At 35.5% G+C, this 26,682-nt stretch overlaps 1 protein-coding gene across 12 annotated transcripts in view; it reads right to left on the bottom strand.

Annotated features, from left to right (window-relative positions):
- Positions 1-26,682, bottom strand: part of LOC144966545 (protein unc-13 homolog B-like) — a 299,970-nt gene that overhangs the window by 80,100 nt on the left and 193,188 nt on the right. The window contains exons 1-2 of one of the 12 annotated variants that reach the window (XM_078903203.1): positions 20,295-20,520; positions 18,881-19,668 (exon numbers count right to left, since the gene is read on the bottom strand). The exons of 10 other annotated variants lie outside the window; for them this stretch is intronic. In XM_078903203.1, the coding sequence (XP_078759329.1) occupies positions 18,881-19,483 (603 nt within the window). In that variant the 5' untranslated portion in view covers positions 19,484-19,668; positions 20,295-20,520. Of the gene's footprint in view, positions 1-18,880; positions 20,521-26,682 lie in introns of those variants that run through there. One more of the 12 variants, XM_078903202.1, reaches the window with a different exon arrangement.

Genomic DNA, 26,682 nt, shown 5'->3' with positions numbered 1-26,682 from the left:
AATGGATGATTACTTCAAACAAGCAGCCAAATCCAGAGGACGTACACCACCTTCACTTCCAACAACATTGAATCAAGACCTCAAAAAACATCAAATATATTTAGAAACAACATCCGAAGAACTGATTTCAACAACACAAGGAAACATCCAATTGCCTCAGCACCTTAACACACATGATGACATTCAAAAGCTAAGAACGCTTGCGCTGGACAGAGAATTTATGGAAACAAATTACTAACTGGATACTTGAAACAGACTGACAAACTCGAAGTGACACACACACACACACCCATTCACGACAAGCGTCCATAGAGACAGCGCAGCCATATTCATTCACTCAATAGCCGTACTCCGAAAAAAACGTATTTAAAAAGTTGGGCGGAAAACTAAATTGAGCTTTGAGCTTTTATATAGCGCAGTATCCACTAAACGTGCTCAACGCGCATTACAAGGGGTCCCTGGCCAACAGAAACATATAACATTTAGGACAGGACATGACGCCTGTTAGGCGATATTACCATTTTTTTTCGAACAGAGACAACGCTTTACACCTGAGTACGGTGAGAGAATGTGAGTAAAGAGCCTCTCCAAGGACTCAACTATGTGCCGAGCGAGGCTCGAACCCAGGAAAGCGCTAGACCTCAAAGCCGCACAAAATTCGTCCTTCAAGTATCGATCGATTAAAAATTTTAGCAGTAACGCTCAAACCTGGGACCTCGAGAGTTTTTGCTAATAATACGAGGGTATCTCCACCAGGATCGCGCTCAATACATTCACGTTTAGGAAGCAAGTGCCTAACCTATAACACACACCTACGCCTCGTTAAATAAGACTCATGGAAAGTAGCTGCTAATGTTCTGAAATACTTTATAGAAAAGGATTTAAAATATTGTGGAGAAGAATGAAAAATTAGTATAGAATTAGAGCCACTCACTGAATAATGAGTGGGCGTACGGATGGGAGATATAATAGAGTTGATAGTTTTTCAAGAGGGCAGCAGATGCCAGACGATTGGGGAGACGTGATCGTCAATGTCGGCAACAGACAAGACAATTAATCGATGTACTGAAACACTGACCACAAAAAAAAAATTATAATAAATTAGGGTCTTCCGCTCGACATTGTAATATGCCGTCGTTTAACTATCTCCTTACCAAACATTTTCAGGATTTCCCCCAAAATTTCACACCTAACTAATACAAAAATAGATTTTTTACCACTCAAACACAATAGCAGTAAGTTCTTGCCATGCATAATTTCTTTAGCAAAACATGCTCTACAACCCACTGTTCATTTTCTTTAAACTATATGATGTACAAAAGAAATTTGAATATGAAAAATGTTGGTTGTATCGTAACGAATGTGACGATATTCCTATAGTTGGTAAGGATAGGGTTAAGAATACCATAAAGAACTAGATTTAGGTAAGCAACAAAACAACGACGACCCATGTCAACAATCACCCAGCAAACTGGATGTTAATGATGATAATATTAGAATAATGCTCACAGCACAGCGTATGTCCTAATTCACTCGAGCACTTTTTCAACAACCAAAATGAACAAAATCATTTTTATAAGACACATCCATTTTTTATAACGTAACCCATCGTTCGTAACGATATCTATGAATTTAGTATTTTACCATCTGGGAGAAGATTTTGTAGAACTAACAAGTATAAATCAACGTTGGTTCCATCAGCAATAAAAATGTTGAATATTTCATATGGTACAGCAAAACCAAGGATTGATACGTTGACTGATTGACTGATTAATTTATTTAATGTTAGATTAAGTGACCAATTGATAATGATGATAATATTTGATGTTGAATTGCCAAAAATGTAACGAATTGAAAATGAAATGAATATGTTTATGTTGTGTATATCGCACGCGTGAAAGAAAGAGAGGAAGAGAGAGAGAGAAAGAGAGAGAGAGAGAGAGAGAGAGAGAGAGAGGGAGAGAGAGAGAATAAGTAGGAGTGAAATATCTGTTCAATGTTATAGTTATCATATAACGTTATAACAAGTGTAACTAAATGACAAATTGCCATATTTATGGACAATAAAGATCTATTATTATTATTATTATTATTATTATTATTATTATTATTATTATTATTATTATTATAGAAGGAACGAAATTGACGTCATTCAGCTCTTTGTTATTGTTTTTAGCTAGCGTTTTCGTGAGTAACTCACACTTAATTCTAAGGTTACCCATAGTTATATGTGTCGGTACCTTATACCCGACTGGCAGCAGATGTTATTGGACTTTTAATTTGGCTCATTGTGAAAAACCTCTCTAGCTAAGATGCGGCAACTTGATTGAAATCATGAATGAAACATAATTAATTAACGAATGTAATATATTGATTCTTGGCTTATAATCTTTTAATATCAAATATCCCGCTAGGCTTTACATCTGTGAATTAATCATCCTGCTCTTTAACCACTTGACTACCGTACTCTGAAAAAAATATGTATTCAAAAATTCGGCCAGAAAACTCGTCCTTTAAATATTGATCGATTTAATGACCCTCAAACTCTTAAACCTGGGACTTCGCGAAGTCATTTAAATCGATCGATATTTGAAGGACGGGTTTTCTGGCCAAATTTTTTAAATACATGTTTTTCCAGAGTACGGCAGTTAACGGGTTAATAAAGCCAGAGGCAATGATTCAGTTACAAGAGAATCGGATTAACACACAAATAACACGAGTTCCAATTCACGCAAATAAGAAATATTTTTTTCAGGTATCATTAATAGCCTGTGGAGGAATGCCTGTGTCGAAAATCTTGCAGAAAATATCTTGTGTAAGACCAATTGAGATTCATTATGTCTATTATATAATTGTAATAATAAATCTGTAACAAAAGGCTATATTTTTTCTACAATGTAAAGGCTTTTCTTCGGGAAACATTTTTATTTGATTAATAGAAAGATGAAGGGGAGAAAAAGTTGAATTTTAAAAACAAGGTTCCTGAAATTTGAGAAATGACAGGATATATACTGAGAAAATGTAATTGTTACAAATTGAGCTTTTTATATAGCGTAATATCAACTAAACTTGCTCAAAGAGCTTTACAAGGGGTCCCTGACCAACAGCAACATTTAACATGTAGGACGGGATATGACGCCTGTTAGGCGATATTACATTTTTTTCGGACAGAGACAACGCTGTTAACGGCCAGGTACTCATTTTACGCCTGAGTACGTTGAGAGAGTAAAGAGCCTTTTTATAGGACTCAATTATGCACCGAGCGAGGCTCAAATCCAGGACCTTCCGATACGAAAGCGAGTGTCATACTACACGACCACATAGCCGCACAATGTAATTACAAATGTAATTGTTACATCGTACAGTATGCCGCTGGTGCAGTTTTGCACTGAATACAAAGACGAATTACGGCAAAGGATTGAAGCTTTGTAATTAAGCACATCGACAGTATGCTCTCATGTGAGGCATTTCCTACATGATTTTCGTTGCCCACACAGAAGTGATTGGGTCGCTGGGTCTGCTAGATCTGGTGGAAAATAATCTTCCGATAGATGATCATCTTATTCAAAAGATTAGCAAGCAGTTGTCACTGTTCTTAATACTACTGAAACTCTGATGCCGTACGTGTTATAACTCTGAAGGACCCAAACATAGCGATATGTCTGCGTATTGATTTTTCAATTGTGGGATTTAATAGTTTTGTTCATTCCGTAAACTCTTTAGGAATTTTGCTTTAAAATGTATTGCCCTTAAAGACAAATCGCTTTTTGTCATTTTGTCCAGAAAAACTATTTTCCTCAAATATGGATGAATTAAAATGACCTTCAAATTTTCAAAATTATTAATGCTGAGCTTAGATAGATAGATAAAAAGGAGAGTAATAGAGAGAAAAAGAAGAAGAAAAAAAAAGAAACAGAGAGAGAGAGAGATAGATAGAGAGAGAGAGAGAGAGGGGGGGAGATGGAGAGAGGGAGAGAGATAGATAGATAGAGAGAGAGAGACAGAGAGAGAGACAGAGAGAGAGAGAGAGAGAGAGAGAGAGAGAGAGAGATGTGGTTTTCACTTTGGAATAGATGGGAAGTTTATACACACATAGCAAAGTTTTCAGAGCGCCTTTACTGCTCAAATCAGTCTTTCCGTCTTCCGGAGCAGAAAAGACAACACAATCAATAGACCGGGTCGTTCTAATCCTAACTTAGCTCTGGATTTCGATAAACAGCTCAATCCAAGAGAAAGAGTATTATCTTTCCTTCTAATACCACACACATCTTCCGAGCAAACACTTAAATATCATCCGACAATAATTGAAGTTGAAGGGGGAATAAATTTATTTTATATTTGAGAGGTCTTCAGTTTTAACAATTATTTCTAAAAACACACAATATCTTCAGTTCGTCTTACTATTGGAGAGTTTTATGAGGTTGTTTAAAATTTTATTTTGAAGATATTCACCGTTAAATCCTCAAGGGGCCTTTATGAAAGAAAAACAAAACAAAAACAAAATGCAAGTCTAGGAGTATTGCGACTATTGACTCAATGAAGATTATTTTGATCGATTGATAAAAGCATCAGAGACATATTATACTTTTGTTAAATTGGAGACAATATTTGCAGATTTACATCCATTTAATTATGTCTCTTAGGACTGGACAGGGGGAGCGGGGGAGAGTTGGGGGGAGGGGGGGGGGAAGAGTGAGAGAGAGAGAGAGATATGATGGGTTGAGGGAATGGATAATGGGCTTTCATTGTAAACAGTCGGTATTCAGGTTAGAGCCTCACTTGGGCCAGCTGATAAAATCCTAAACCAGTTGACTGCCGCAATCCGAAAAAAAAACCACGTAATTTTTAAAAAATTTGGCCAGAAACCTCGTTCTTCAAATATCGATCGATTTAAATGACCCTCATCTTGGCAAAGAGTCTCAAATCTGTGTGGGTTAGAGTTTTTGAGATAATATAATACCTACTAATACCGCTGAGGTAATCCAGGCATATAATGTGAACAGAAATAAACATTGGAGTATCAATTGTAGTAAAAACAAATTGAGACAATTTTTAACAACTAAACGCGAAACAAATAAATAGTGAATAACATTAATTTGCCTTATAAGTGATATATTCTTCATATTCTATCGATCTTTAAGAAATATAGCTTATGAACTTTGATCACTCGAACGCATGAGGAATTTAACGAAATCCTAAAAGTATTGAATAAAACCAAAAATCGCAAAGGAACTTTGGGGGCTTAAACTTGTCCTCAACCAAGAACAAAGACAACGCAAATGTGACCGATCCTCTCAAAACGATATTATGTGGGGACAAACTGGATGGTTTAAAAGCTTGTCTTTTAACAATTTGAGCTTTTAAAAATGCACCTGTTGAATAAATTGTGTTTTGTTTCTTTTACAGAAAAAAGGAAATTTTCTAATTATTATTATTATTATTATTATTATTATTATTATTATTATTATTATTATTATTATTATTATTATTATTACTATTATTATTATTATTACTATTATTATTATTATTATTATTATTATTATTATTATTATTATTATTATTATTATTATTATTATTATTATTACTATTATCATTATTATTATTATTACTATTATTATTATTAATATTATGATTATTACTATTACTATTATTATAATAATAATAATAATAATAATAATTATTATTATTATTATTATTATTATTATTATTATTATTATTATTATTATTATTATTATTATTATTATTATTATTATTATTATTATCATTATTATTATTATCATTTTGAGTTAATATGAAATTTGAAATTTTTGTTAGTTCATTCCGACATAATACCACATCGACGGAATGGGTCACAAATTGTGATATGATCAATAAAGTGTGGCAAGCCCAAATCAGCAGATTTCTGCTTGCGTCTTCTTAGAACGAAGGGATGTGTAGAATGATTGTGACCGGTCTGATCTATCCGGTATTATGTCGGGATAAGCCTGAGACTGTAAATTCAATTCAGAATATTAATGTGAGACCTTGAGCAAGTCACCTCGCCCTCGCTCAATTTGCGGCGCTGCACTGCGGCTGATGCCTAGGTCATTCCAGTCTTCACTTCGAAAAGACCATAAATAGTAATTTCCTTTTGTGGAATTACTAAAGGGAATTTAATTAATTATTTTTTTAAAAAATATAAAATTAAAGACAATACAAATGTGTTAACTATGGAACGTGTCTGTAGTTCCAAAAACTACCAAAAAAAATTCTAATTATTTCATTTGTAGACTAGCAAAAGTCCTCGAACCGTGTTCATCCCGAACGTAATAGGAACACTAGATTAATGCGCTTGTTTTTGGCAGACAGGACACTGGTAAGCATTCTACTTGACCACATTTACGAGCGATATATTTTCTGTCCGAACAGCAACCTTGACAATTATCCCTGCTCGGTTCCATAAAAGAAACTGCCTACTACACAAAACAACAACAAATCTATTGGACAAGGGATTGGACAGATCGATAATGTAACTATGGACAATAATGTTATAAAGACTTGATATGATGAAACAATATCAATAAAAACCAAAGAAATTAAGCGGCTTATAAAGAAAGGATTATGAATGATGAAATAATTGCCCTTGACAAGTTGTATGATACAATAATTCTACGTATAGCATATTATAGTCAAATACAAACTACTGCTAAAACGTCATCTGAACGAGTAAATAAAGACAAAGAAGAAAAAGAAGGAACGTAGGAACAAAACAAACAAACAAAAATTCGAATTTCAAATGCAATATTTCAGTACATTATACTACAAATTTATTGTAACAATAAAAATGAAACAATAAAAAGGCTTCGGGGTTTCTTTTCAGATTATTTTTAACATCCCATTGATTTTTTACATAAATAAGCATGATGAATTAGGGCGTTAACCCTCTCCTTACCAACCAAAGGAAAATCATCTCATTCTTTACGATGCAATCAACAATTTTATCATTCTAATTTCTTTAGCACCTCATATAATTTAAATAGATCTTTTAGTTATTACTATAAAATATTGAAACTGTGTTGTGATCTCATTTTATTGAACGATATTATGTATAAAATGTACTTGTTGGGTTTTTTTTTTCTTTTGTTCGAATAAGAATAATCAATTATTGAGTTGGGTGTGTCTGAAGTTTGGGGGGTAATTCTGAAAATGGCTAGTTTGAAGAAAGTAAATGCCATTAACCGATGGCTTATCCGTACTTTGTGTGGCTATGTGGTCTTGTGATATGACACTGGCTTTCGGATCGGAAGGTTCTGGGTTCGAGCCTCGCACGGCGCATAGTTGAGTCCTTGGAAAAGACTCTTTACTCATTTTCTCTCACCGTACTCGGGTATAAAATGAGTACCTGGTTGTTGACAGCGTTGTCTCTGTCCGAAAAAAAATTGGCATGTTGCCTAACAGGCGTCATGTCACGTCCTACATGTTAAGTGTTGCTGTTGGCCAGGGACCCCTTGAAAAGCGCTTTGAGCACGTTTAGTGGATATTGCCCTATATAAAAGCTCAAGATTTTTTGTTACAAGTAGACCTTACATAATGATGTGTCTTGGGCTTCGTTACAGGTCATATGTTATTTTAGGCTTGATTAAAGTCGACCCTGCCTTCAAATAGTTGAATTGTAATTGCCATTCAAACAACCTGAGTTCGATGCTGTGATGAGAAAGTTTTTCACCTCTTTTCAGTCAACCTATCAAAATCTCAGTTTAACTTTACGAACATTATTGTATAATAGGCCAGCGTCTAATTTCGTAAACAAATATTTCTAATGTAGATTTAATTCTACAGAATCAGGAATAGATACCAGAATTATGGCCTCTCTGGCAATAAAGGAATTGCAGAGAATATCATATTTAAATATGTGGGCTTCCCCATAGCCCAGTTGGAGGGTATTGGACTCACCGGCAAATGGACCGATGTCGACATTATTAATTCTTAACCACTCGGTCCCACCAGCAGTGATTACGCACTGGGTCTGTAATTTGCGATAGCTAGTGTTTTATTCAAAGGGTACCAAGGAATTGTTATAGTTCTGGTAACGCTCTGGAAACACGGATACATTAATTTCGACTGCACGGGCTTCATGACTCTAAAAGACTACTTTGGACACACTAGTAAGAAAGTAATACATAAAGAGTGGCATTTCGACGTAATCAAAACATATTAAAAATTGCTTTCAAAATATCCCACAGCTACATGACGGAACAGGCAAAGTGCATCTTTTATGAGTTGACGACATGTATTGACCTACAGGCGAAGTAAACGTATTCGTAGGTCTAATAACCTAAATTGTTATGGTCTCATTGTAATGGAATACTCTCAAACCAACGCAACATTTTACCCATTATTTTGCCCATGTTAAATCGAGCCCATAAATGCGTTCGGCTATCAGACCTGCTAATAGGTGACGTAGCCCAGAGGCAATGTGTATGGATAGACCTCTCAATAAAAGATCCATATTATTCCCCAGGGATAACGGTAATATCAGATGCTACAGCAAGCAAATTTAATCCTTCTCCTCTATCAGTAAATTAGGTCTTTAGAATAATTCCATATAGATGGTTTAGAAAACAAACAAATACTCGAACATATTTTTTTGTCTTTATCTTGGAATCAGACTACTTGGTTTTGACCTAACCTTGGCTAGGATTTAGGAGTAAAGAGAAAGAGTCAAATCTATAAGTTATTAATCTAGGAGATAATAGCTTATCCCTTGTAAACTATCTCTATCATTTTATTAGAGGAGAGGGGGTATTACTCGTATATAATGTAAGTAATGGAATATATCCCTTTTTGCTGTATCCTGTTTTTATGTCATGATAAGACTTTTAAATTGTCTCAATTGGATTCAGTAGTCTGATGTCACGCCGCCCGGCAACGGCGGCCATCTTGGTTCTAAACAAAGAAAATCATTACTTTTTATTCTTCATGCTGGTTAGAACTTTTCATATGCCTTGTGATCAGAATGTGTAAAAGTCAAAACCTGATCAAATTTATGTTTTTTTTTTCTCCTCTGGATACGCCTTTATGCTCGCCGGAGAAAAATGTCATACGGGCGTCCGCCATCGTTCCGATAGTTTAGAGCCAGTGTTACGTAGTTACCATGCGTCATACGGAAGGAATTGACGTTACGACTGTTGAAGAGTATTTAAAGTTAATGTCAAATTGCTTTTGCAGTCTACTTCCGTTAGCTGTACATGATCTATAGTCATTTCTTTTTTTTTTAAATGTGACTTAAAGCAATAAAAGTTTCACATCACGGTACCTTTAACCGGTTAGCTGCCGTTCTCTGGAAAGACAAGTATTTAAAAAATTGGCCAGAAAACTCGTCCTTCAAATATCAATCGACTTAAAAGACCTCGCGTAGTCCCAGGTTTAAGATTTTTTGCCAAGATGAGGGTCATTTGAGGTTCCACGTTTGAGAGGGTTTTTTTTTTTTGTTTTGTTATTTTTTGTTTTTATTGTTGTTAACAAGATAAGTGTCATTTAAATCGATCGGCATTTGAAGGACGAGTTTTCTGGCCAAATCTTTAAATACGTGTCTCTCAAAAGTACGATAGTTAACAAAATATAACAGATCTGTGATAGATTTTGCAAAACTCAGTGCATGACCAAAATAATATATTACCATCAACAAAGAAACGTATAAATTTTCTCCAGTACTTCATTAATCTTGGTTAAAATCGTAATCCTTCTTTATCGCGCACCGGAATCTCTCTCTCTCTCTCTCTCTCTCTCTCTCTCTCTCTCTCTCTCTCTCTCTCTCTCTCTCTCTCTCTCTCTCAGAACGAGAAATTAGAAATAAAAGAAGATTTAGTGAGAAGATGAGTCCAATATTGCCTTCTTGTCCGATCAGTACTTTCAATCTCGTTACTGACGGCATTCGGCGTCTCTTGAATTAAATACAAGACGACGAGTCCCCGTACCACGGATTCAAGAACACAAGAGAACACTGGCGACCTTAATATCAGATTAGGTTAATTAAGCCATATTATAGATGACCGTTAACTTCCACACAAAGGTAATGCTCTAAAAACAAACAAACAAAAATAAAACAAACAACTTTCAAACGTGTATCTTATTAAAGTGAAAGGTACTCCGCCTAGTCCTTTCTTAAATTAATATGGATAAGACCTCAAAGAAACGTTCGATGTCCATAGAAATCGCCATATTAAATTATGTTGTTAAACGAGATGTTATTTATCTTTGCCAAGCATGAGAAAACCAAGTCCCGGAAGTAAGGCTCAAACCCGGATCCCCATAGAGGTTATAGTCTAGTGCCGCAGTGACCTATATATCCACCTCTATCAACTCATTTTGTTAAAAACTTATCGTTATTCTAAATTACTTTTAATAACTAATGACCCAGACAAAGGCCTTTTAAAAACGCAAATTTATATAAATTACCAGTGAAGTATCGATCCATTCCGGTCCCATTGTAATAGCCCCATACGCAGTGTAATCTACCTACCCCCCCCCCCTCCCATTGGGATGACTTAGTATTAAGGGGTATTAGAAAACAAATTATTCCTATAGAATTTAAGTAGATGACCTATTGTTGAAGAGCTTTAGGATAGACAGACTAATCAATCACTCAGTCGATCAACAAACCACATTGTCAACACAACCACCATCAGCATCAGGACTACCATTACCACCACCACTGCCGCCACCACCACCATCACCATTATTATCACCACCACGACCATTATTACTAAAACCAAACAGCAACAACAACAATGACGATGGCGACAGTAATAGCAACAACAACAATAAGAACATCATCAACAACGACAACAACAACAACAACAACATCAGCAGCAGCAACCCAAAGCATTACCACTACCACAACCGCTACCACCACCACCATCACCATCACCACCACGACCATCGTTACAAAAACCATTGCCACTACTCCCCATCACTACCCCAACACCACTGCTTAACCCATCACAACTACCATCATTATCCAAAGACCATAACAGTTACAACCACCCTCGTCACCACCACTTCAACCACCAGCACCACGTCCAAGATTGCCACTGTTGTCATATCATAAAGAATAACACAAATAACAGAAACAACAATGGCGATGGCAACAATAACAACAACAACAATGAAAAGAGCATCAACAACAAGAATATCAGAAACAACAGCAGCAACCCAAAGCAAGATTTAAATTACCTGCCTGTGGAAAACTAATGGAATTCTTTGATGTTTACTAAAAGCTCAGATCACAGCCCCGCTATTGGGATGGAAGGCCAAAACTCCCCACGTCAAAACCCATCAAAATAGACATGGATTGTTTCCTTCAAAGCCAAGAAAACGGCAACCCCTGGAGACTATCATGAAAATGAACGTATTTGTAGTCTAACGGGTGCTGCTACATTGGTCTTGTGGTATGACTCTCTTCTCTGGATCAGAAGGTCCTGAGTTTGAGTCCCGCTCTAAGCCGCGCATAGTTGAGCCCTTTAAAAAGTCTCTTTTCTCATATTCTCTCACCGTACTCAGGAGTGCCTGGCCGTTAACAGCCTTGTCTCTGTCGGAATGTAATATTGTCTAATAGGCGTCATATCTCGTCCCACATGTAAAGTGTTGCTATTGGCTAGAGAGCCTTGTAAAACGTTTTGAGCCCGTTAAGTGGATACTGTTCTCTTCAAAAGCTCAACTTTAGTGGTAAAACATTTCGCTAGTGACTCGCGCAAAGATGAGTCCTTTGAATCATGAAATATGAGTCTTTGGAATCGTAAATAGATGAGCCTTTGGAATAGCGCAAAGATGACTCTTTGGGAATCACGCAAAGATGAGTCTTTGGAATCGCGCAAAGATGAGCCCTGGAATTGTGCAAATATGAGTCCTTGGAATCGCGCAAAGATGAGTCGGAATCGTGCAAAGATGAGTTCTTGGAATCGTGCAAAGATGAATTCTTGGAGTCGCGCATAGACGAGTCCATGAAATCGATCAAAGATGAGTTCTTGGAATCGTGCAAAGACGAGTCTTGTGAATCGAGCGAAGATGAGTCTTTGGAACAGGTTCTTATTCACATTTTTTCTCAGCAGTGATGTCTATGTCAGAAAAATGTAACAACACATTATTGCAGTTGTCATGTCTCATACTACGTTAAAAGTCACTGTTGACTTAGGGTTTAGAGTTCTTTGTTAAGCATCGTTAGTGTAAATTGTGTTAAATAAAAGGTCAAATTTGTAAAATTGAGACCATAGGCTCGTTTCTTGAAAATAGGGAAAAGAAAACTAGAATAGATACTGGATCAAGAAAACAATCTAAATAGAAGTGTATGATATAATGTCAGATAGAATACTACAATGTTAGACAGACCAGAGAGAAAAATATAGTGTTTATAACCCAAAAAATGTAATTTAATCCTATCATTATTCACAGCATCAGGTATTTATTAAAAAGGACAGTTTGAGATATTTCATGATTTAATCCTTAGTTAGTGGCAAATTGTTGCATTCATTGAAAGTATCATTGGAACAGGTTAGAAACGAAATTCATCTAAGACTGACTTATTAAGATCTATAAATTTCTTCATGTTTCGATCTTGCTAGTTGTTTACTATATAAACTAATTTCTGATGTCAAGCGGTGTCCAAAATGAGTTCTCAGCTTTGAAATCGATTTCAAAAACAATCTCTACATTGAGCAATTTTGGCTAGGAACTAATTTCATGAACATGCGTTTTGTTGCATTACGTTATCCAGTGAACGTCATCTTCATAACATGCTTTAATGGTGTAACAATTGCATAAGAATCAACGCACCAAAATGCAGTTAGACTGAAAAGGAATAAAAGGAACTTTGCACACAAGGACTCAGAGCAGAGTCTGCGGTCAAATCTACAGCTAGCCCAGGTCTCTGTCTGTCTGTCTGTTCTCTCTCTCTCTCTCTCTCTCTCTCTCTCTCTCTCTCTCTCACTCTCTATCTCACTCTCTTTATCTATCTATCTATCTATCTATCTATCTATCTATCTATCGATCTATAGATCTATCTATCTATCCATCTATCTAATCTATTTATTATCTATATATCTATCTATCTATCTATCTATCTATCTATCTATCAATCTATCTATCTATCTATCTGTCTATCTATATATATATATATATATATCTTTCTACCTACCTATCTAGCTATCTGTCTATCTATCTATCTATCTATTTATTTATCTATCTATCTATCCTGCTATCTATCTATCTCCCTCGTGGATTTTACAAAGATTCTCAAGCAATTTTTAAAAAAAATATGATTATATCTTTGACAAAACATGCTTTGATCCTAGTCATATTTGCGACTGGTGCATTTTCCAACTGTTACTTAAATTCTAAACATATCTTTTAGATCTTTTCACAGATTGAAAGAAAAATATGGTAAAAAGGCTTGTTCAAAACAGGAATCGGACCGGTCAGATGAACAGATTCTTAAATTAATCTAGATAATTATGTTTCGTTCATTTAAACTGTATATTATGATTGGGAGACAGGCCTTTGTCTTTGGGGTGTACGTAGACGCTTGAAGTAGCAAGCTGTTTAAATCTACCCTGTCCTCAAATAAGCAAGACTACACTGGGCAAATCACCACTGAGCATCAATGGTGTAGCGTTCTTTTACGGAAGAATCCTCTTTTTCATTGAGCGGATAGGATTGTAGGATGTTTTGTACCATCAGAGAAATGAACGTTATTTGCCGGAGAAAATAAATGAATGCTTAAATCACGGGCCGATACGTCCATGATTGGGGTGACATTAGTGGCGAGGGGTACACTCCTTTAATCCACTTGACCGAATAAACCTGAGTGAAAAGACCTAAATAGAGGAAGTTTTTGGAAAAGGTTGGTATTCCATTTATTACCACAGTAAAGTCACGTGGTCCCAGAACAGGACAATTGCCTCGTCCATGAATCCATGATTGTTACCCGATTACTGAACAAGAACAAAGTCGAAGTCCTGCCTTCAGTCCAGACCTCAATTGCATTGAAAAGGTCGCCACAACAAACACAACCACACAATTCCAACGAATTATTATTTGACTCTTTTTTGTTTCGTGCGAGGAAATTAATGCTACTTTTATCAAAAATGTCACTTCCAAAAGGAGGAGATGTATTAAGGGTGTGAAAGGATTTAATGGTGACGACACCAAACATTAATCATTTTTAATATGTCAGTTGAGTACGCTCAATTAACACCTTATCGTGACCATATGCAATGTAATTTATAAACCAATTCTAGTGGGTAAAAACAATACGCTGTCGAATAATATAAATCAACTTAAGGTATTTGTTCTTTTAGTGCGATTATTCGCAAATGAATTTTGTGGCGTGCATTTTTTGTAATATATATATATATATATATATATATATATATATATATATATATAATATATATATATATATGTATATACACACACACATATATATATATATATATATATATATATAATACATATATATATATACATATATATATATATATATATATATATATATATATATATATATATATATTAGCAAAGAGTGGGGGGAGGGGGGGGGGGGCAGAAAAGTGACGGTGGGGTGTGAACGTAACTGATCAAAGGGCGATGGTAATTTGGTTACCCAAGTAATTAATCATGGTACAATAGTAGTGGTCGCTGGATATTAGGGAGGTATTGGACGGTTGTGTATTATTATATTATTGATTTCCAATAATTAGGTTATGGGAACAAGAGCTATAAATGCATTGGTGATCATAAACAAATTCTATTCAGGAAGAAAATGAGACACAGTACAACATATCAGGTAAACACGGATTATTGGACGTACATGTGTTACTGAACCTCGCAGTGATGGTTGGCTTGAGCTTTTGAGCATTATATAATGTTTTATCCAATAAACGTGTTCAAAGCGCTTTGCAGAGGTTCCTAGCCTAAGGCAACATTTAACATACAACACGAGACATGACGCCTGGTAGGCGATATTACAATATATACAAAAGAAACAACACTCTTAACGAACGCCTGAGTACGATGAGAAAATGTGAATAGAGAGCCATCTTCAAGAACTCAACCATGCGCTGCTCAGAGCGAGACTAGATTCCATTACCTTCTGGTCCTAAGCAAGCCGAGTGTCATACCACAAGACCGCATAGCGAACAAGCCAGAATTAAAAGAACCTGAACTTATCAAAGGGTGCATTGGATTGAAAGGAATAATTGACTTTGGAAATGGCAATAAATAGTTCAAGGTTCAAGGTTCAAGAGTTTATCAGGTAAGCCTTTTTTTTGGCCAATGATCATAATTTTTCTTTGAAAAAATTACATCATCATCTGTGTGGCTATGTGGTCTAGTGGTATGTCACCCGCTTTCGGATCGGAAGGTCCCCAGTTCGAGCCTCGCGCTGGCGCATAGTTGAGTCATTGGAAAAGGCTCTTTACTCAGATTCTCTCACCGTACTCAGGTGTAAAATGAGTACCTGGCCGTTAACAGCGTTGTGTTTGTCCGAAAAATTGTAATATCGCCTAACAGGCGTCATGTCCAGTCCTACATGTTAAATGTTGCTGTTGACCAGGGACCCCTTGTAAAGCGCTTTGAGCACATTTAGTGGATATTGCGCTATATACAGCTCAAAAATATCATCATCATCATCATCATCATCATCATCATCATCAACATAATCAACATCAACAAAAACAACAATAATAATAATAATAATAATAATAATAATAATAATAATAATAATAATAATAATAATAATAATAATAATAATAATAATAGCACGCTTATATATAGTGAAATAACGGTTCAAGTATTTGTTTCAATTTGCAGTGATATAGGTGGAATTAATAAAATTTACAAGCTTTGCCCACTAAAATAATCGTAACCAAGACATCTAGCTTTAAACATTAGTAGTCAATTAGAGCTAATGCCACCTCTTAGGTGGTCTTAAACGATGACAAAACCAAAACTGAGAAGCCCACCCTCTTTAATTCTGTACAGTATCTGCAACTTCTCCTAACATTAAGTCACAGAGGACAGTGAAAACCAGAAAACATGAAGGTGAATTGTGAGATGTTTTCAATTGTAGTCGATAGGTCTACAAAAAGTGAACCAAATTACACTTTGTTAGTAAATAGATCATGGCACACCAATTGAAATCAAATCATTTGCTTCTGGGGAGCGTCTCCCCGAATTTTGTAAGAAAGAAAGGTTATATTGATGACATACAGTTAAGTGAAATGCTCACCGGTTAGCCAACAAAAACAATTTCAACCAAACCACAAAATCACGTATAATTTTTAATGTTTATAGTCTAGTAAAGAGCCTTAAGTTAGAACTAAATGCCTCTCTGGCGGCCTAAAACAATTGCAAAGACTGGAGTAACGCCCCCCCCCCCCCCCCCCAACTTTATTTATTCTACATCAAAATGGCAACGGTTCGTCTTCTCTACATTATTTTTTGTTGAATAAGATGGATACTACATTATATTATTTGCCTAGATCTATGAATGTTAAATATCAATTACATATCATTATAATTAGTATTGTGATTCTGCCCTTAGGATTTCTCCAACAGAAATCAATACCCTCCAGGAAATGTTATTAATATCTATATCTCGAAGGTTTAATGATTACTATGACACTCATACCATAAGTTACTAAAAGTGGATTGGTCTCATGCCAGTTGACCACAGCATTTTGATTTAGTCTAATATATAACAAAAACGAAAAGAATGAATGGGGATGATGCTACTCTGAACCTTGTCATTATTTTTTAGAACGTCAGTTGGATAATTAGCTCTAACTAAATTCTCTCAGACTATAAATGTTTCAGATTTCACGTAGTTGCGGGTGGTCGGATGGGAGCATCACCCTTGAATCATACACCTATGATGTTCGCATGGGTGTACGATCCGATAGTGATGTCGTTTCTTCTTCTCTTTACTAGCCTATCCTGCTTCTTTGGTTTGTGATTGTATTTTTGACAGGGGATATTTTTTTTCTGTAAATCTTCTGCCTGTTTGTCTTGGTTATTTATAATTTAGCTTATGATATCTTTAGGTTATGATTTTGATTTACATTTGTACTATTTTTGTTAGATTGCTTGTTTTTTTTGTTTTTTGTTTCAGCGGTCTCTCATATAACCTCAATTGTGTTGGAAGAGACCTAAAGCAACAAACAAACAAAAAAAAACAACGTAGTTTTGTGTGTTGGAACGATTGTTCTGGCGGAGAGAACTGGCACTTTATTTGAACGCATATCTTCAGTACATGACTGCCACTCGTCGAGATGATCAGTCTGACCGTTACATTTGAAGCCCCCCCCCCCCCCCCCCCGCCTTTGCTTTCAGGAAGTTTTGTTCTTTGTCCGAAAATTGTTCAAGTGCAAATTATGCTTTCCCTATATTTAAACCTAGTCAAGGGTCTGGTCATGTAACAACAATACAGGAGGAAACATCGTTGTCAATGAATTGTAGTACGATCAAATTCATATACAGAATATACTATGGTTAGGTCGGCGAGGACGAACCAGGCTTGGGAACCGTGATATGTGTGTGTGTGTGTGTGTGTGTGTGTGAGAGAGAGAGAGAGAGAGAGAGATTTTGTATGTGTGTGTGAGAGAGAGAAGAGGGTGAGAGATTATGTGTGTGTGTGTGTGTGTGTGTGTGTGTGTGTGTGTGTGTGTGTGTCTGTATTTGTTTGAAATCCAGAAAGAGAGTATGTATTTGTGGAGTAAATTTGAAAGGTCATGGACCAGGGATAATAATATGAGATGAGCATGATATAGGTTTCACAAATGATATAGGAAGTTTCTGTGTGGTTTAGTGCAGTTCCAACTAGATGAATCATCTTAAGGTTTGATAATGTTACAACGATGACAAGAGGATATATCATTGTCAATGTGTTTCTTTTAAAAACATGGGGCAATATTTCATGCCATTGTTTTGCCAACTACCTTTTTGAGCATCGAAAAATAACGATAGTAACGAATAAATTGTTCACAGGCTGCCCTCGTTCATTTTCCTTCTTACCGTATTTTTTTTTCTATTTTCAATTATTTTATATTTGTTGATTAAACAATCCGTAGCATATGAGCGCCAGAGTTGAAGTTTTGATGGATGAGAGTCTTTGATCGGTAATTACATGGTGTTGCACAATGAGCTTATTTCCTGGTGTCTGTTTTGTCGTGGGTTGAAGTTAATGGTAACCTTCTTCAAGACCATTTGCCGAAGTTCAAATGCCAGAAGGATTTGTTTAGCTTGAGTTTCTAAAAGTGGCTGTTAGGAGATACCATTTCATAATTGCTTCATTGCCTCTACACTAATGCTTTACTTTGATCCAAGCTTTATCTCGTTATTTTCAATGGATCGCGTATGATCAAAGCGTATAAAGACAGGCAGAATAGTCATAGGAATACCAAATAAAATAGCAGTACTCGTTAAAAACCCAACCCACTACGCCAAGTCATCAATCCAAACATCGAACATGCTCAGATTCAATTTAGCTCAAATTCTCACCACAGACATGATCTCTGCCCATAAGGCAAATCCACACAGAGGGATAGTACAGTGAGGATAATATATTATGTATGGAATCATTTCATTCCCAGCTGGACGGAGATGCCATTGGTCAGGTGGGCGTTGATGAACCAGGCTTGGTGACACTGATAAGTTTAGTTCGTACTTTAAGTAATTTGTTTCAAATGCGGCATGTTTTCATATTCAAATTCTAAATTCCCAAAGCATCTACAGCAAAATAAATAAAGTGAATTAAACTATTTTGAATGATTAATTTTACTATGGTCTTGTCTTCAGATATCTTAAAAGTTGTAAAGTGGAAATTATAAAGCATCTAAATACTAACCACAAGGTTATCATCAGATGATATCCTGGTAGAATTCCTGTCCCAAGCCCAAAGGGTTGGCGCGGCTTTCCGTCGCCGCTGACAAACCGCTACAGTTCGAGTCCGACACAATTTTGATTTCTCAAAGGCGTAACGGGATCTGGCCAAATCTCCGAGAGAATCCATTTCCTCTCCTTGGTGGCTCCCGTGGTCATCATCCTGGACAGACTGATCGTCAGGTATTTCCTTGGGTTGCGAAGTGGATGATTTAGAGAATAAAATAGCAGGACCATCGCCACTGCTACTACCACAGGCAGAAATACTTCCACTACGAGCACGAAAGGCAATCGGCGGAGGAGAAGCAGAAGCCGCATCCAACGTGGGAACTATGATTTTATCGTGATCTCGTTTGTGATGCTCACGGTCCTGTTTCTTTTCTTCGTCTTCCTCCTCGTCCTCCTCCCCATCACTGCCCTGCTCTGAGTGTTGACCATCTGATGACCCAGCCACGAACAATTCAAAATCCACAAAGCCGTTCTTGTTGACACCGTTCCTTTTAGTGTCCTCTTTGATGTTTGCTTCGTTAGAACAATCTTGAAATAGCTTGTCGTGGTAGGCACCCATTTTCCTTTCTTTGAGACTTACGTCATCTCAAATGTGTTTCTATTAAAATTGAAAATGAAATTTTCTTCATTCTAAATACAAAGATTTAAGCATTTTCCATGTAGTTCCTTTGAAATCCAATTAAGGTAAATGAATTCTCTCGAGCAAACAAGTCATGTATGAATAAACTTCGTATTTCTGTAAATCTAGAATTTATACAATATCTATTACAAACAATTGAGTAAAATGTCAAATAATCTTTGTTGACATAGATGCCATTTTTTAGCGGAACATTATAGAAATAATTTCAAGAGAGACGACCGGCTTGTACGTTAAAATATTAATGGAAAATTTCAAGAAACAACGAATTGAAAATGAAATATTAATTTGGATATACTTGTACACAAACATCCTGGGATCACATGCTTGGTGGAGACATATTCGTGACCACTCCTTAACATTTCATAATCATTAAGAAAGTAAAATTAGAGACCACCATAAAAAATATAAATCCAGTATCAGCAAGATATTTTCTGTTTTCCAAAAATTGAATAATCCATTTTTGCGAATGCAAATTTTTAGCTCCTTAGACAGAAATATGAAATGAATAGGGTATGAATTCACTGAAAGGGTATTTTGATGTGGTATTTTACCTAGATAATCAAGCTATGAACATTGTATAATTATGTTGAGTAATCAAACCGTATAATTGCTCACGTTGATTGATAACCACTGCCATTAACTTAGCTATTATAAATATTTATCACAGTTACATTCTATACAGATAAAATAATGACCTATACAAAAAAAAAACAATGATTAAAAAAATTACTTGAATCCTATTATTTCAGAAGGAAATTAGATGTAGCTCAGGATATATATTTTTATGTAAATAAATCACGGAATAAAACAAATTGAAGGTAATCCAGAAATCATAAATAACTAAATAAGTGAGTATCTGTCCGCCGGGGTCTACCGCATCGCTGTGATCAAATATAGGAAGAATTCACGTGGCGACAATAACACCACACGTCATCGGCCTTACCGCGTGGAACACCAAGTCTCTGGAACAAGAGTGAGTAGAACTTAGCTACCTCTTCTCTCGCCAACCACAGCCCCCTCCCCCACCCGTCCCTCCTTCCTATCTCCAACTTCCACCGCTCACCTTTACACAATTACACAAGCACACACACACAAACACACAAACACATACACACACAAACTATCTCTCTCTCTCTCTCTCTATCTCTCACTCTCCCACTCGCACGCACACACAGATATTCATTTGTCGCTTTGACACTCACGTTCACACAGATTGACACTCACTCTCAGATACCACGTCACTATTAAACACTGACGTTACACACAGAGAGAAAGACACACCGAGAGACACCCCACCACACACACACACACACACACACATACACACACACAACATAGCTTGAAGGGAACTGTTCATAATCATAGAAATAGACAACGGATGTTAAAAAGATTGAAGAGAGACATATGAAACAAAGACCACGGCAAAGAGACTTTAAGCAAGCCGGTGAACTTGACGAGTAATCTTTTTTCTAGTCGTTACTAATAGCAAATAGAAAGTTTGTTTAAAAGCAAATTAATTCTTCCCAGGAAAGTCATGCTGTGTCATTGGACTTATCCTTCACTTCCTGCGTTGTTATCAGGCAGACAGAATCAATTGACGTTCTCAAGGACCAAGATAATCCAAAAGAAGGAATTGAGTAGGGTTCAATTTGATTTGAGACGTTACTTCCGATTTCAACAATGAAAAGAGAAATGGCTATGAAAGATGCCAGTCGGCAGTACCTTTAAGACAAATATGAACCAGGTATTTTGATTGTTTCTTTCTACTAAAACCACAAAGCAATGATTTTTTTAGAATTGTCAAAACATACAAGTACAAACAAGAGTGCCATGTTTCATGAAAACCATTAAGATAGTTTGATAATAATAAAATCCCAATGACAATGACTATTCTGACATGGAAAACATCAACCACCAAGGTGGGTTCTTTTTCAACCAAATATTTGAAACAATCTGACAACTCTTACTCCGGCAATTAAAAAACAAACAACAAAACAAAAACGAAAACAAAAACAAAAACAAAAAACAAACAAACAATCTAACAAAACAAGTGACTCGTCCATAGTTACACCTTCAAATTTATCATTGTGACGGGATGAAAATCTTGAAAAAAGTTTGTATGAGAAAATGCCAGATAAATCAGAAAGAAAAATACACACAAAAAAAAATAATCCTAAAAAAATTTCCCTGCCTTGACTGGGGATCAAACCTTTGACCTCCTAATGACAGGTCAAACGTTCCAAAATTACGACAGGTTATCCGACAGTAATAGGTTTATGCTTAAATTCCTCATTATTTTTATCTATATTTGTTACTTTGTTACTAATAGTGATGAGTTGCGATTTGTGAGAACAAAGATTATGACATGAGTTTAACTCTTAATAAGTAAATATCAACCAATTGTTGCTATGGATTTGTCCATGTATTTACTGACTACTTGTTCAAACTCCGGAAAAGACAAAACGATTTTGATATCTAATCAAACAAAATTACATTTAGCCAAAGAGTGGGATTTAAAAATAACTGATGTCAAAAAAGGGCCAATTATATATTTTTGAAATTAAAGTTATACCATATTAAAGTACTCAAATTCAGAATGATCATAGTTAAGGTAATGACACAGATGTCTCTGTGTCATCTTACAAACCAGACCTTTTTCTATTTCTACTTTAAAGGGTACAGAAATAATGATTTCTCAACGTCTTACGCAATATCATCCATACAGGTTTGAAGTTCTTTTTATACCAGACAATGCGGAAAGAAAAGAAAAGAATCGTGAAAAGAAATCTGCCTCTCCTTCCATTGGGGATCGAACTTTCAATTTCAGGACTATCGGTCAGGAGTGTACCTTTACAACACATATGTTAACCGATGGTTGAGAAGACTAGAATTATCTATCTATATATATATATATATATATATATATATATATATATATATATATATATATATATATATATATATATATATATATATATATATATTCTATGTTCTTCTGTTCCACTGCAAAATCTTCTTTGCTCAAAAATAATCACGAACAGACGGAGAAGAAGCAGACAGACTGCTCTTGCCATTTTCAATTTCCTCATGCGAATTATTGAAGGTTTTTTTAAAAGTGGTGAATAATGCTGCTGAATTTAAGTTTCGTTTGACATTAAATTTCGAAGTACGGTACTCAATTACGCAAAAATTATGATTTTATTTGATAAGAAGAAGCCTTTCACATCCCTGTAAAAGGACTAAAACACGTTGGCTGGCACGTGAATAGTTTTTTCCTTTCACAAAATGAAAATCCATAAACTAGATTGTAAATTGATTGTTTTTAGAGAATTGGGCTGTAACTCTTGTTTTTAGAGAATTGGACTGTAACTCTCCAGTTTCATTTTGTTAGATCATGTTATGAATGGACAGATATCCAAGGCCATCAAATAGGGATACTATTTTATAAGGCCCTGACAATAACAACTCATTTGCAAAAGATGAAACAAGCATTAAAACTATGCCATATACGTCAGTATTATAATACTTGTCACTGAAAGAAAAGATCTGTAAATGTAGTTTATGAATTTATAATTAGTACTACAAGGTCGAAATGCTATTTCAATACCAAAAAAATAAAATCAAATGATTTCTTACAGTTGGTCTGACGTTGATACCGAGGTTGAAAGTTTTAATTAATCACCATTTTGATAAAAATGTCAGTGCATGACATAATCAGTCGGAAGGTGAACATTTTATGAAGTTATGGTCAGATGTATGGGAAAAGTATATGGCAACTTTTCTCAAATTTCATAATTTTTCAACTTGACTATCTGTAAAAATTATTTAGAAGTGAAATTAAGTTTTGATATTTCCCGAAGATGTACAAAAAGGGTTGATTTAATCATTTATGACAAGAACTCATTTTGGATAAAAACTGACCTTCTAACTAAACTTGGCAATATCTCAGTTCAAACCTTTTCACCATCCGACTGATTATGTCATTCACTGTAACACATGATAGAACAATATAGAGAAGATCAGTTTCGCACAATGTTAAATTAATCCACAAGAATCTCAATTTAGAAAATCAGATCTAGCTCTCTTCAATTTGGAATGTGCCTATTTATAGGAAGACCGTCTCCTATCAAAAAATTACAATGAAAAGAACCCGATACTGTAGTGGAATTTAAAATTTGTTCTCCTTTTTTTCTCCAGAGTTTGATTCTGTGAGAGTAGTATTTAAACTATATTGGAAAGAGCCATGAATTCATGCTCCTCGGCCACGAGAGAAAATCCTGGTGTTTCCATCAAGATTAAAATTCATACCTTCCTATTCAAAGACTACTGAATTACTACACGGGCTAGTCCTATCAAAATAGAAGACCGTTTTCTTTAAGAATTAACTTCCTCTGTCGAAATGTCTTCAAAGCAAAGGAATATGAACCATAGTTTTACTTCTAATGTTTCTTGTAACAATATTCAACAGATTGTAACATCACATTTCAATAATTGATTCATCATATTTTTTGAGTTTAATTTTGAAAAGAACTCTTTTTTTTAATGAAATACGTTATTTGTATGATAGAACAAAAATAAGCCGGTATTTTTAGACAAGAAAATCAGTAATGATGTCAAATGAAAATAAATTCTCCCGTTGTTTATTAAAATATATTGTTTTTATCAGAAAATTAAAAAAAGATATAGGATTTAATCATATCTATCAAATTGTCCTTGGCCGTTGGCCAATGTTTATGTAATCATTAAAACGTAAAGCCTAACTTATTTCAGATGATACAAATAACAAATAAGGAAAAATGATTTAATAATTCTCATAAACAGCATTTTTAGATAAACAAAAAGTTATAACAAAAATAGGGGTAAGATTGATGAGTGAAAAAGAAAAAGCCGAAGATTAAATACAACACTAAAATAAAGAAAGAAAGAAAGAAAGAAAGAAAGAAAGAAAGAAAGAAAAAGAAGAAGAAGAAGAAGAAGAAGAAGAAGAAGAAGAAGAAGAAGAAGAAGAAGAAGAAGAAGAAGAAGAAGAAGAAGAAGAAGAAGAAGAAGAAGAAGAAGAAGAGGAGGAAGAAGAGGAAGAAGAAGAAGAAGAGGAAGAAGAGGAAGAAGAAGAAGAAGAAGAAGAAGAAGAAGAAGAAGAAGAAGAAGAAGAAGAAGAAATGTTCCTACGCATGAGGTCAAATGTCAGACTTGTTTGTTTTGTCATCTATTTTTAACTCGTGTCCTCACTATTTACGCCAATAAAACAAACCAGATCTTTGATACCACTATATATTCGGTTGCCAAATTTTCGAACATGTTGAGACAATTTCAATGTTTCATGTAGTCTAAGAACTAAGAACTCAACGTATACCACTCAATAGCCGACTAGGTAAAACTAACATCCGACGCATCCCCTTCATATCCTTTATGTAAATACCCCTATAAGTATTTAACATAATTGTCGAGTGAAAAAACCCTCAAAGGCCTCTGACCTTTTTTACCCAATGAAACAAAATATCAGGTATACATTTAAGGACCAACTGGAACAGCTACAGAGGAAGTCGAAGTTTTTACATAATAGCTCACGCTAACTTTGTCCGAGCGGACTTGAGGATGTGTCAAAAATCCAATGTTTCGATTTGTCAAAAAATCTAATGCTTGCTGTGCAAAATCCCACGGGCAGTTGACCAATACCTTCTGTCAAGCCCCGCGAGTGAAGCCCAAAGGAAGAAAATAATATGGAACAAAGACACCTAATTTGATAGCAATAGCAATCTATGCATGGCGCTCATGAGAGCTAAACAAAGGCCTTAGTTAACAACACGCAAATCAGAAAATGGCATTGAGCATCAAGAGAGAGAGCGAGATAATGTAGAACAAGTTTAGAGTCAAAATAATCAGATATGCGAAACGTGTGTGTGTGTGTTATGTATGCAGTGGTAGAAAATACATTCACTCTCTTCAACAAAACATGTTCATTAGCTCATATTTACTAATTTAGTATTGATATTCAATTCCCAGTTCAACACAAACTTAATGGTACAAGGTCGTTAAGGCAGTTAATTAGAAATTATACTGCTATTTTACGAGTGGTTTAACAATTCACGTTCACAATAGGACTACTGTGAAATTGGGTGTTTCATCAGCATGGGGTAGACCAATCACATTGGAAGATGGTGATTATCGTTGGAATTGGGTATAATTATGCATGCATAGAGATGGAACAATTAGCATAGGTGGAGCAAAGCGCAGGATATCTCTAAACTATGGTCCAGTAATAAAAACACAACAATAAGGGAAAAGGTTTGGCGTTATGAAAACCATACAGGAACGGCAAAAATGACGAGCCACATTTTGGATGGTTGTAATGATATGGCGTTTAAAGATACGATACTCATTTTGCTCTCAATTGGAAGAAACGGGGTTGTCTCTGACAAAAGTATAGATATTTTTTAAGAGTAAAAATCGTCCATAAAGTTGTCCATGCTATCGACGCAATAACATTTCATGAGATAAATAATGAACTGGGACCTACTGTGATCAATCAACTAGTAACAGTTATTACTTTATAAAATGCAAAGCTTTTTTGGGCGGGACGAGGGAGGGTCATAGTTCAATCATTTTGATGGCCGTTTACTTAAGAGAAGAACACATGGCACACACTGTTTTGTTGCCAAAATCTTATTTCCATCAAATTCCATAAAAAGCAGGTCCCGATAGTTTCGCGGTGCAGCTCTCAAGCAAAGGGTCCCGCATTGTTATTTCGTGCAGCCAAAATTTTGTTCTGAACCTCTGTCCATCAGTCAGTGATTGGCAACTTGATGTGTTAGAGCTAGCGAAAAGTACAAAGTAATTTTACAAGCAATTGCCACTCTCTAATTCCAGATGAAGTGGTGTCCAGATAGTTGAGTGCTAGACCTCCGAAGCCAAGGATCCGGCATCGTTTGTTTGGTAGTCAAGATTTGGGTAAGTTCCTTTGTCCATCCGTCGGTGATTGGGTAATTTGATGTTTATACCTGGTAAAACGTACTTTTTGATAGACTAACGACATATCCAAAAGGTTACAAACAATTGCCACGGTCCCTTTAACACTAAGAAACCAGGATAAGCAAAAGAACTTGCCGCTCTGAAGGACT

The sequence above is a fragment of the Berghia stephanieae genome, chromosome 2 (assembly GCF_034508935.2).
Source record: "Berghia stephanieae isolate SIO BIC M18660-M18661 chromosome 2, UCSD_Bste_1.3, whole genome shotgun sequence".
Taxonomy (NCBI): Eukaryota; Metazoa; Mollusca; class Gastropoda; order Nudibranchia; family Aeolidiidae; genus Berghia; species Berghia stephanieae.
Note: the sequence above shows the minus strand (reverse complement) of the source record. Positions and strands in the feature narration are given on the sequence as shown.